Source organism: Juglans microcarpa x Juglans regia, chromosome 1D (assembly GCF_004785595.1).
Source record: "Juglans microcarpa x Juglans regia isolate MS1-56 chromosome 1D, Jm3101_v1.0, whole genome shotgun sequence".
NCBI classification, from domain to species: domain Eukaryota; kingdom Viridiplantae; phylum Streptophyta; class Magnoliopsida; order Fagales; family Juglandaceae; genus Juglans; species Juglans microcarpa x Juglans regia.
This window is the reverse complement of record NC_054594.1, coordinates 18312835-18326008: the sequence shown is the minus strand read 5'-3', so window position 1 is coordinate 18326008 and position 13174 is coordinate 18312835. Positions and strand designations below refer to the sequence as shown.

The 13174-nt window shown below is 35.6% G+C and overlaps 1 protein-coding gene across 1 annotated transcript; it reads left to right on the top strand.

Annotated features, from left to right (window-relative positions):
- Positions 1-3569: 3569 nt before the first annotated feature.
- LOC121237819 (galactinol synthase 2-like) lies at positions 3570-5496 on the top strand. The gene is made up of 4 exons (XM_041134712.1): positions 3570-3970; positions 4098-4418; positions 4652-4789; positions 4948-5496. Exons 1-4 carry the CDS (start codon positions 3650-3652, stop codon positions 5173-5175), a joined length of 1008 nt encoding a protein of 335 aa, XP_040990646.1. The 5' UTR covers positions 3570-3649; the 3' UTR covers positions 5176-5496.
- Positions 5497-13174: the final 7678 nt, after the last annotated feature.

Here is a 13174-nt window from a genome sequence, read left to right as displayed (position 1 = left end):
GTACGGCCAATTCTCGCGCATAGGTGCTGCTTGTGCAATGGCGGCTGTTGTTGTCCGTGCGTGAGCTGGGTGCTCGTGCTGTCAGGGCTTGAGATGCCGATGCTTGCAGTGGGCGTGACGTCTAGGGTCACACCAGTGCTTGTGGTTCTGTAGTTGTTAATGTGTTTATTTGTAGTTTTTTGTTATTTTAGTTATTAATAAAATAGAAATAGGCTATTAGATTTGATGTCCATAGCAGTGTCTCATACTCATCCTCCCTAGGAGGACAGGGGGACCTTTAAGTTCTGTTTTACAGAGTGCTTTTTCTGTTAAGAGAGAGTTTGTTTAGAAGTTAAGACAATGTCCACCACAAAGGAATTATTTGTGTGTGGGGAAGCCCCAGAGCTGATGCGTAGTTTGGTTTATAATGTGGATTTTTCATATATTGATAAGTTACAGTTGTAATTTCGGTTCATTAATAAAATGAGTCTGTTTCCATAAAAAATAAAAAAAATCGCATTTCAGATTTTCACGTGCCATGATGATCAAAGGAGCATATGGATAGATAGGGGAAGATGGCCAGAAAATAATGTACTCTTTAAAAGTGTAGGGCGGAATTGCAGCCGTTATAGGATCTAGATAATTATGGAGCTGTCCCGCTCATATTTAAAGGCGATTAGGGATCGAGAATTAATCAGGCCGGAGATCTCCCGCATTAACCGAATCATGACGTTAATTAGAATATATATATTTTTTATAGAGACGTTAATTATAATATTTCATGTCAGTCGATCGTCCTTAATTTAATTATCACTTCAATCCTAACTTCATATCTGTCCATATGTTTGACAAAAATCACTAACACATTTTAAACATTAATCTTGTTCCTAACTGAAACCAATTAGGAAAAAAAAAAAAAAAAAAAAAAGAGTACCGGATAAAAGGATCAGATCCCGATAGCTATCATTTACGCGGACGCGATGAAATGTATGAATAATTTCTCCACATCAAACTCATGAATAATTTAATCATGCGTGAGTGTAGCCTCAATCTCTATCACTAAATGATTATAGAGTGATAATAAGATCAGTACTGCGTGCTCAGGGAAAGAAACAAAGCAAAAGAAATATAGGCATTGCATGCATACACGTACGAAGAATATATAATCTCCAAGTAGAATGTGATTCTCTCTTTTGCCATATATTGTTTTCGACTTTAGTATTTTCCCTTTCCACCTCATAAAGTTAATGCAAAATTATAGCATTCGTGCCGCGCGCAGATCCTATTCTATTTTGTTGTCGTAGCACGCACACATGTTTGCATCTCACGAGTCGCATATGCGTGTTTAACACTGTTGGCATCAAAGAATAAATGAGAAAGACAATCGTCCATAACCCCGCAATTACAAAGATGGTCACCTCCATCCATGCTTTTACATATATATATATATATATATATATATATGTAGCAACGCCACGAATATATGTACTGCTACACGACACACGGCAACATATATGGGTACTAGTCATCATCAACAACATGCAACACAATCATGCATATGTTCCGTAACCGACAGAGATGTATTGTAAATTAATTATATAAGATCTGAATTCCAACATTTCATCGTATTATTAATTAAGATTATCTTTAGTAATTAATGATCGATTCTTGATGATATGCTAGCGGCAGCAACTTTTAGATATGGTTGTTTTTAAATATTATTATGTGGCTAATTAACTGGCTGCATGTGTTTCAGATCCATACGATATTGTAAAAGGAAATACCGTGAAAAACATTTTACATATTCTCCAATCACACGACTGTGTTATTCTCTTTTGAACTTGCTCATAAATTGTAAAAGGAAATACTACTTCATCGATCGAGTAGCTAACTTTCCTCTTTTAAGGTGATCATGTTGGCTTTCTCCCGAGATTAGTATTCTATAATATTTCCAAGTTAGCATATATAACGTACGTTCCTAATAAGAACGTGGATGTTAAAGGGAATGTAAGATTTCTCGAATTAAACATTAATCCTCTAATTATGGACTAATTAATATAATTATAAGATCTTGGTAGTAAAAACCACACTTCATAATTAGTTATATATCATGGTATTTAAATTAGGATGTAGGAAAGTAATTCAAAGTCTCAAAAATAATTATCTTCTTGTTATTTAATTTATTTTTGTGATGATGTATTTGTGATTAGTGATCTGTTATTTGTTTGTGTTTTTTCATTGTGGCGTTTGGTTAAGGAGCTCGTGTTTTTTTTTTTTTTTTTTTTTTTTTTCTAATTTCATTAAGGAACCCAAGTACAGAATGATACACAGAAAATTAACCCAAGCAATATTAAGGAATCAGGATCAAGCCAAACACGGAGAAAATGAAATGACATTAACGTAAGTCCTAATCAGAACAAGACTGGATCATGAGTACTACCCGAAATTTTATTTCAAGTTCCCGCCCGTCCGGACGCTCTTGCGGTCGGGAGGACTCCGTAAGTGCCATAGGTGAAGCGATATTGCCTGAATTTGAGCCTGATGATGATCATAATTAGTCAGGACGCGCATGCATATGAAAGGAGTAGTAGTCACCTAAGAAAGATACATAGCTTTGAACCCATAGGAGGAGAACATGCACGTATTCATAAAATGACGATGAACACAGAAAAGGAAAACCTTAACAAAACTTAAGCCCCTGTTTGGATTGAAAACTTACTTCAACTTATTTCATTTCATCATTATAATTTTTTTAAATTTTCACACAAAATATAATAAACAATTCAAACTTTTTAAAATTTTAATTAAATAATAATAATATTAAAAAATAATATTTTAACAATATTTTATTCAACTCATCTTTTAATCCAAAAGAGACCAAATGAACGAAACAATGCTGTTGCATGCGGCCATGCACTGTAGTACTTCAATTGTGAGTATATACGTTAATCTGTATAGATTAACTACGCGTGATTTTGCTCAAATTTCAAACGATTTAGATTGATTTCCTCAGAGTAATTAAAGATGGAATCCGCAATATGGTACATTAATATATAGTCTTAATGTGGTTTAGATTCCTATTTCAAGAATGAGGGAGATTTTTATTTATGTTTCGAATAGTTAGACTGCGGAATCTATAAATATCTTCTATCAACGATACCGATAATATTCTCTGACCAGGAGAGCAAGAAAAAGGAAGGTGAATATATATGTGCGCGATTAGCCTGGAGTAATTATATATTAGATATTTACATTCCGTCTTGTGCACGTAGCTATGGTATGTACTTCCAAAGAACCGGCCAGTTCCTTTTTCTTTATTTATAACTTCAAATAATATTCTTCTTTTCCTTGACAACTTACCAATCGAGACGACCGACTTCGATGATCTTAATAATGCATGCATGGACCTAATCAGACCCGTTGCATCACTTCCCAAAAAATTAGTCACATTCTACAATCCAATCACAGCATGCCAAGTGCAGATTTCGAAATAAGAATCATAATCTTCAGCAGTACCTAGTAATAATATTCATTACATTCTCAACACCATTGAATGCTTATTTATATATAGAGAGAGCCATATACACCAAGTATCTTCACAACATCTTCGAACGATCAATACCCAGTACTTCTTTGATCTCTCTTTCAACTTCTCTGAAACCAAGAGAGGATGGCGCCTCAAGCAATAACCGAGCCTTTGAATAATAATAATATGGCTATAGCAAGGAGGGCATACGTGACGTTCTTGGCGGGCAATGGAGACTACGTGAAAGGGGTGGTTGGTTTGGCCAAAGGTCTTCGGAAGGCTAAATCAGCCTACCCTCTTGTGGTGGCCATTTTGCCCGACGTGCCTGCCGAGCACCGGGAGATTCTTCATTCTCAGGGATGTATTGTACGGGAGATCGAGCCCCTGAACCCTCCCGACGATCACCTGACTGCATATGCTATGGCTTACTATGTCATCAACTACTCTAAACTTCGTATTTGGGAGGTAATCTTTTGCTCGCCCCTTTCATCACCTTTGTTTATATTAAAGACCCTTTTTATTGGCAATAAAAAGTTAGTGTTATTAATTACTCATGAACTGTAATATTATTTTGATCATGACTTGTTCGTAGTTTGTGGAGTATGAGAAGATGATCTACCTGGACGGTGATATACAAGTGTTTGATAATATTGATCACCTCTTTGAGTTGCCGGATGGCCAGTTTTATGCTGTGATGGACTGCTTCTGTGAGAAGACATGGAGCAGTTCTCCTCAGTATCAGATTGGGTACTGTCAGCAATGCCCTGAAAAGGTGCAGTGGCCTGCTGAGTTGGGCTCGCCTCCTCCTCACTACTTCAATGCCGGCATGTTCGTCTATGAGCCTAACCTTTCAACTTACCGAGATCTCTTGGACACTCTCAAAGTCACCCCTCCCACTTCATTTGCCGAGCAGGTAAACTTAATTAATTCGGGGCCGGGTGGGTTGAGTAGCAACTTGTATAATAATCTTGTTTTCATTTTCGGGAAAACGTACGTACATATTCTTCCTATATTTGGTACCGGTACACTAGTTCTATTTTATGTTTCTTGGTCATGAGAAATGAACCTAATATTTTCTTAATTTGTTTCCTCTCCAAGTCATAGAGATGAAATCATACCTTTTGGGTTATAATTAATGTTGTGCAGGACTTCCTGAACATGTACTTCAGGGATATATATAAGCCTATTCCTCCCACATACAACCTTGTTTCAGCCATGCTGTGGCGTCACCCAGAAAAATTGGACATGATTGACAAAGTAAAGGTTGTCCACTATTGTGCTGCGGTACGTACGCGCGTGTATATATATATATTTGACTATATCAGCTTATATATAGCGTCTTAAAGATATTAATTATATATTAGATATTGCTTTTATTTCGATGGCCGGTGTTAATAATCTTTTTTCTTTGTATCCGTGCTGCATGTTTATGGTAAATTAAGGGGGCGAAGCCTTGGAGGTACACAGGAAAAGAAGAAAACATGGAGAGGGAAGACATAAAGATGCTGGTGAAGAAATGGTGGGATATTTACGAGGACGAGACTTTGGATTACAAGAATGCTTTGTCCAACTTAGACGTAGCTGATAATGAGCGAGTCATTCAGGCTCTATCAGATCAGGCCGATAATCAGCATGTGGTTGGACATGGGATTGTTCCATCCGCTGCTTAATTAATTATATTTAGACGTTAATGTACTATCGCGCGCGCGTCGTCGCTACAACATTATATATACAGCATGCATGCATGCACGCAGCCTGCAAACTTAATTTTTATGTATTAATTAATGGCAAGTAGTTCTGTACGTAGGATACGTAGAAACTAAGCTACAAGCCTACAGTACTATTATTGTATGCCATACATATAAAGGTTGTGCTTATTAACAACCTTTGGCATGAGCTACGTATAAGTACTACTGACAAATAAATAAATTACTGGGTGCAATGCTTTTATATATAGTATTTATAACGGCCTTCATGATTTGTTCCCTGCATATTTATGCATAATGTTTTTTGTTATATATCCGAGGTTGATTGTACTGTTGTGATCGGAGATCATGTGTTGTTCCGCCATATATGCATGCAGGCATGAAATTATATATATTAGAAAAATGCTACTTTACCTACTCTCACTATAAGAAAAACGAACTTTTGTGACCAGTTAGTTCTAGCGAAATGACTATTTATAACTAAAATTAGTTGTGAATAGTCTTTTGATTGCAATAAATTGGTTACAAAAGCTCGTTTTTTCTTGTAGTATCTATTTGCCTTTTCATTTTGACACATCGTGTATTTTAATTTTTTTTACTTAATAGTTAAGAAAGTGACTATTAGTGTATTGATATTTTTTTTATATTTTTTAAAAATATTTTAAAATGATAAAAACATATATATATATATAAATTAAAAAACATAAAAAATTTTTTTTGAATTAGCAGTAAGATGGAGTGGTGCACTCTGAAAGGCAGAGTAGCACCGCCCTATATATTGACGATGGAAAAGTAATGTTTGCAACTTTGTAAGCTTAATTTTGATCAGTTAACCACTATCCTTAATTATTTGGGACAAAGGAAAAAGAGTAAAGAAAACTAAGCTTTGGAAACAAGTACTACTCTAACTAGATAGATCGTATATATATATATATATATATATATATATATATATATATATATATATGATCTATCGGCCAATTAATATACATGAGAGCAAATAAAGTAGTAAAAAAATTATAATCAATAAAAGGATTTTAGATTAATAGTTTTTACTACAAACAAAAGTACCTAATCGTCTTCTCTTTGAGTGGGACATGATTAATTATGCAAAGGATCCTTCTATTCTGCCGTCTAGCATGTATCGATGGGAGTGCAATCCTTAATGTAGTTCTATTTTTTTTTCTTTTTAAATATTTTTTAAACATTTCTAAACATTAATATATATATATATATATATATATATATATATATACGCAAATATATTAGTAGTAACTTGTTTAAACATTTTGAAAAAGAAAAAAAAATAATATACACTAACGGTCAATTTTTTTTTTTTTTAAAAAAAAAAAACATGGTGCAACAGCTAGCTTGAAGAGGCCGCTATGTGCTTTTTAAAAAAAATAAAATTAAAAATATTATTTGCTGCATTATTATGATCTCATGTACTCGATGTGATATAAGAAATCATGTGGTGCTGAAGCAACTAATACACACGCATGCACGGCCAATATTGACGTTAAGAAATTCAAATAAAATTAACGCACGAGCATATATATAATATATATTTAAAGTCTGATCACTAACTAGCTAACTGTATTAATATTCTCTCTTTTCTTTTACTGTTCTTTTCATTGCATATATTATTTGGCTAAGGAGATTGACTTGCTCCAAATTAAGCCGGCAACAAATATATATTAAGAGATATATATAGAATAATAGGACATTTATTACTTAAATTATTAGGCCAGGTAACTAGAAAGGAAAACCGTTGAAAGTCTAAATGGAAGTACTATATATAATATGCAATCTTTTTGCTATTTTAACTGAAATTAAGTACCTTTTATAGACTATAATAGTATTCCATTTTATTTCACTTTGAAAGGATTGCAATCAATTTTGCAGTACGTCCTTAAAGGTGAAATTAAGGAACATATGATGCCAATATTCATGCAATCTGTTAATGTCTTAATTTGCACAACAGATTGAAAGTGAGGAAAGAATAATTTTTGTCCCACAATTGTGATTCGGGTTTCGATACAGTGTGCTCCATATTTATCCATGAAAATAAAAAATAAAAATAAATAAAGAGAGACACATAGATTTACGTGTTATTATTAGTACACAACAACACGACAAGTTTGGCAATTGTGAGAGTCAATGGAGAGATAAGGATAGACAAGATTTTGGAGCAATAAGGTTGAATACTCTCATAATTTTACCTCAATCAGTGGAGAGAGAGGGATATTGGAGCTCTAACGGCAACTAATTCAAATCAAGATAGTGATCCAATAGATAAGGAATGCACATAAGCTGTCAACCAGATTTATGAGGAGCATATCAGTCGATAGATTTTATGAGATTTTATTGTTTTTTTTTCATCTTTATCTGATGCATTCATGTTTAAATACATGCCTTTGTATTGCCTCTGTGTTCACGTTGCCATTAACAGAAATAAAATCATTTCTTTTCAAAACTCCTCTTTCTTGTCTTTTTCTTTATGGTATCAAGAGCTATTGTGAACACTGTGGCGTCACAGCTCTACTTTCACCGACTGCATTTTTAATCATTAGCACATCATAATTTCTATAATTTCTTTCTTTTCTTTTATCTTCCGCCATGGCTACTCTATCTCTCATTGTTGGCAACTTCATCACACTCAGACTCACCCCCACTAATTATCCCTTCTGGCGTGAACAAGCCTTGGCTCTTGCAGAGAGTCAAGAATTGGTCGGCCATCTCATAAATGAAAATCTTGTTCCCACCAAATACCCCACACCAAATCCAAACAATTCCACAGATGTTGAAAATTCTGTTCCATAGTTAATAGATGCCTACATAGCCTGGTGAAAGTCTAATCGTTTCCTTTGTGGGTGGATCATTGGGACAAACACTCTCAGAGGAAACTCTCGGACTCGTTGTTGGCCTCAACACAGCTCATGCAATATGGGAAGCATTAAAAAATGCATGTCCAAGAATCGCAAGAATGCGAATTTACACAAAGTCAACAAGTAACTTATCTTCGAAAAGAAGATGACAGAACCATTACAGAACACATTTGTACCTTCAAAGGTCTATGTGACAATTTAACAGCCATTGGGAAACCTATTCCCAACCAAGAAAAAGTATATTGTCTTATTACCAGTCTTGGTCCTCAATATGAGACCTTCACAACTACCATGTTGAAGCCCCCACAACCTTCATACTCTGAGTTGGTTTCTCAACTCCAAAATTTTTATCAAAGGCGCAATTGGTTTTCTAGTTATACAGATGTACCAGCTTCATCACTCACCCAACAAATGGCATTCTATGGTCAACAGCAGCAATGCTTCCACAAACTTCCTCAGGATATCATGAAACCTCACATAAGTTCACATCCAATGGGTGTGGATTCCAGGCACAACAGCCTAGGGACTCCAATCGGAGCTACACGAACAGTCCTTTTGCCAACTCACAACGCTGTCCTCCACCACCAGGTGAGTGTCGCATGACTCCTGCAGAAAGGGACAAATACCGTGATCAACAGTGTCAATACTGTGGGATGATGGGTCATATTGCCAAGATCAGCTAATGGGTGCCCAAAAAGTCTACTCATCATGATGAAATTCCACAAGCACTTGCAGCACTTACCTTGGACAACACCATCATAGATACAAAATGGATACCAGACACTAGAGCTTCCAATCACATGACAGGTAAGCCAGGCATGTTAAACAATATTTGTAAGTATTCTAGTAGTGACACAGTTTTAATTGGCGATGGATCTTCCTTGCCAATTCTTGGAATTGGTGACTCCTGTATAAAGCAAAAGAAATATGCCTTACCCCTTCATGGTGTCTTGCTAGTTCCAGACTTAACAAAAAAATTTACTCTCTGTAAGCCAGTTAACTACTCAATTTCCTGTCAACTGTAAATTTTCTAACGTTGATTTTTGTGTTAAGGAACAGGAAACAGGACAACCAGTGATAACAGGGAGACGCAGTGGTGATCTTTACGTTCTACCCACTTCGCCGGAACTACATTTTTCTCATCATTTCAAATCTGGCACTACAGAAGTTTGGCACTAATGCTTAGACCATCCTCAGTCTTCGGCTTTACAGTTACTAAAATATAAGGGGCTAATTGATGTCGTAGGGGCAACAAAATCTCAATATCTTTGTGATAGTTGTCAATTAGCAAAGCTTAGCCGATTACCTTTCTCTTGAACAGAACATTCAAGTTCTAGTATTTTTGAAAAAATTCATTGTGATTTGTGGGGAATTGCTCCTGTTTTATCTATCACAAAATTCATATATTATGCTTGTTTGGTAGATGACTTCTCTAAATATACATGGATTATTCCCTTACATCATAAATCTGATTTTTTTTAATGCATACTTAGCATTTGAAAAATACGTTGCCAGATAGTTCAACAAACACATTAAAATTTTCCATTCAGATGGAGGCAATGAGTTCATCAACTCCAAACTTTCATCTCACTTTCTTTCCATAGGCACTATTCATCAGGTATCTTCTACATATACTCTTGAGCAAACTGGTATGGCTGAAAGACGTCATAGGACTATAAGAGAGCTAGGTATGACTATGTTGTTTCACTATGGTGCTCCTTTATTTCTATGGGTAGAAGCTTTCACTACAACTGTCTACCTTATTAATCGACTATCCTCATCTGCACTTAATTAATTTTGAAACCCCTTATTTTGCGCTGCATGGAGCCCATCCTGTTTACTCTTCACTTTGTGCCTTTGGCTCTAAATGTTTTCCTTACACTTGGGACACACGACATCACAAATTTGATCCAAAAACATTTATCTGTATTTTTGTAGGCTACAATGATAAACACAAGGGATACAAGTGCTTTCACCTTTCTAGTAATTTTTTTTTTTTTTTTTTTTTTTTTTTTTTTTTTTTTTTATCTCTTGGCATGTTGTTTTTAATGAGTTAGTTTTTCCTTATAAGACTGTCAACACTTCCCGCATCACACCTACTATGCCACAGGTCATTAGCATCTTTGATTCTTGGTTGCCACACACTGACATTAGCTCCTCTGCAGGGCCTTCTTTGCAATATTCAACACCACCTTGTTTGTGTCCTTTATTGGCAGCAGACATCCATATTCCAATCCCACCACCCCACCATCTCAGTCCCACCGACCTATCAGATATTCCATCCTCCCGCTCGGCACTACTTGAAACACCTCCACCGCATAAATTTGAGCTTTTGGAACTATCTCAACCCGCATCACTTCCACAACTCACACCTGAACAATCAGAGTCATCTCATCCTACTCCAATTTCTTCAGCACCAATACTTCATTCTATGGAGACTCGGTCTAAACTAGGTATAGTAAAACCCAACCCAAAGTATGCTTTGACTGCTACCACATTTGTCAACGTACCTCGTGAGCCACACAATGTTAGATCTGCCCTGGCACATCCTGGTTGGAAAGTTGCGATGGACGCGGAACTTGCGGCACTACATCAAAATCAAACTTGGAACCTTGTTACTCGCACATCTAACATGCACGTCATTGGATCTAAATGGGTATTCAAATCAAAAGTTAAACTCGACGGTTCTCTAGATTGACTCAAGGCACGTCTTGTTGCAAAGGGCTATCATCAAATTGATGGAGTGGATTACACAAAAACATTTTCTCCAGTTATTAAACCAGGAACCATTCGCATGATCATTACTATAGCACTTGTTCAGCAATGGCCTATTCGTCAGCTAGACGTAAATAATGATTTTCTACATGGTCTAATCTCTGAAGATATATATATGCAACAACCCCCAGAAATGGCGGATGCTCAACACCCGACACATGTTTGCAAACTCCAAAAAGCTCTCTATGGTTTAAAATAAGCACCACATGCTTGGTTTGATCGATTCAGTGCCTTCCTCCTAAAATATAGGTTCTTTTGCAGCTAAGAGTATCCTCAATGGATTAGATAGAAGCTAAATCTATTGAGTATTTAGCTATTAGAGGGCAAAATATGCTCATAATGGATTAGCTAAATTCCAAATATTTAGAATTTAGATACAGTGACTTTCAAAAGTTTTTCCAAATTTGAAGGTTATTGTACATACATCAAATACATATTTTATTAATTATTTCTCTCTCCCATTCTTTCTATCACATATTTTATCACAATTGGTATATTAATTTGAGTTAGTGATATATTAATTTAATAAGAATATGATTATTAATTAATATATAATTGGTAGAATAGTAAAATATGATAAAATTAAATAAATTAATAATTAAAAAAATTAAATATTTTTTAAATTATTAGTTATTCATTACTATATAATGAATAAATGAATAATCTAATTTGAAGATTTGATGTGAATAACCAAAACCAAATTCATCTTATATTATTTTATTGTTATATAGTGAAAAAATAACTATTCTAATGTGGAGATTTATGTGAATGAAATAGCCAAAAGTCAATTTTCTCTTACATTCATAAAAAATATCATTTAGCTTTGGCTAATCCATTGAGAGTGCTCGCAGATCTTTCCTTCTTTATTTTTCATTCTGATTATGGCTCACTAATTCTACTTCTTTATGTAGATGATATATTGCTCACAGGATCTACTCCAACACTTGTTAAAAATTTCATTCAACTGTTGAAAAGTGAATTCGCAATAAAAGACTTGGGACCGATTCATCACTTTCTTGGCATTGAAATCTCCCCAACATCCAATGGTCTTCATCTATATCAATCACACTACTCTCTTACCATACTTGAACGATCCAACATAGTAGATTGCAAGCCCATGAGTACACCTCTCCGAGCTAAGACAAAAACCTCACCAAATGTCACTCTCATGGAAGATCCTAGTTACTATCGAGAACTTGATGGAGCTTTACAGTACCTCATACTCACACGTCTTGATCTGTCACTTAGTGTTAACTATGTGTCTCAATTCATGCACCACCATGGCTCATTTGAAAATGGTTCGGCGTATCCTACGATACGTCAAAGGAACTATTGACATAGGATTACATTTCTCTTTAAGCACTACACTTGATTTGTCTACTTTTTCATATGTAGATTGGGCAGGGTGTCCCACTACCAGACTCTCCACTACTGGCTATTGCACCTACCTTGGAGGAAACCTCATCTCTTGGTGTGCGAAGAAACAACATATAATTTTCTGGTCAAGCACAGAAGCAAAGTACCAAGCCATGGCTAACAGTACAGCTGAACTAACATGGATGACCTTCATTCTCAAAGATCTCCGTATTCCAATGGCATCTCCTCCCATACTCTGTTGTGACAACCTTAGTTCTCTTTATATGACAGTTAGTCATGTGTCCATGCTTGAAGTAAACACATTGAGTTGGATTTCCATTTTATGCGCGAACGTGTTGCACTTGGACTACTTATCACTCGACATATCTCCACTAATAACCAAGTTGCAGACCTCTTCACTAAGCCAATGTCAAAGGCAGCCCTTCATTATTTTCGAACCAAACTCTACCTCCGACCCCGGCACAATTTGAGGAAGGGTATTAGCACATAACAACTCGGGAAGTTTGGCAATTGTGAGAGGCAATGAAGAGATAAGGATAGACAAGATTCTTGGAGCAATAAGGTTGGATACTATCATAATTTTACCTCAATCATTGGAGACACATTGAGGGATATTGGAGCTCTAACGACAACTAATTCAAACCAATATAGTGATCCAATAGATAAAGAATGCACATAAGCTGTCAACCTAATTTATGAGGAGCATATCAGTTGGTAGATTTTATGAGATTTTATCAATCTATCCTTATCTCTCCATTGACTCTCACAATTGCCAAACTTGTTGAGCTGTTATGTGCTAATAGTTCAGCATACAAGCATATGTCTATAGGTTGTTTGGGGCCAAAATCCACTATGATAGGTAATTTTACAATCTCTCATGGTCTCACATGTCTCTCAATACAATGGAGAAATTTAGGAAAAAT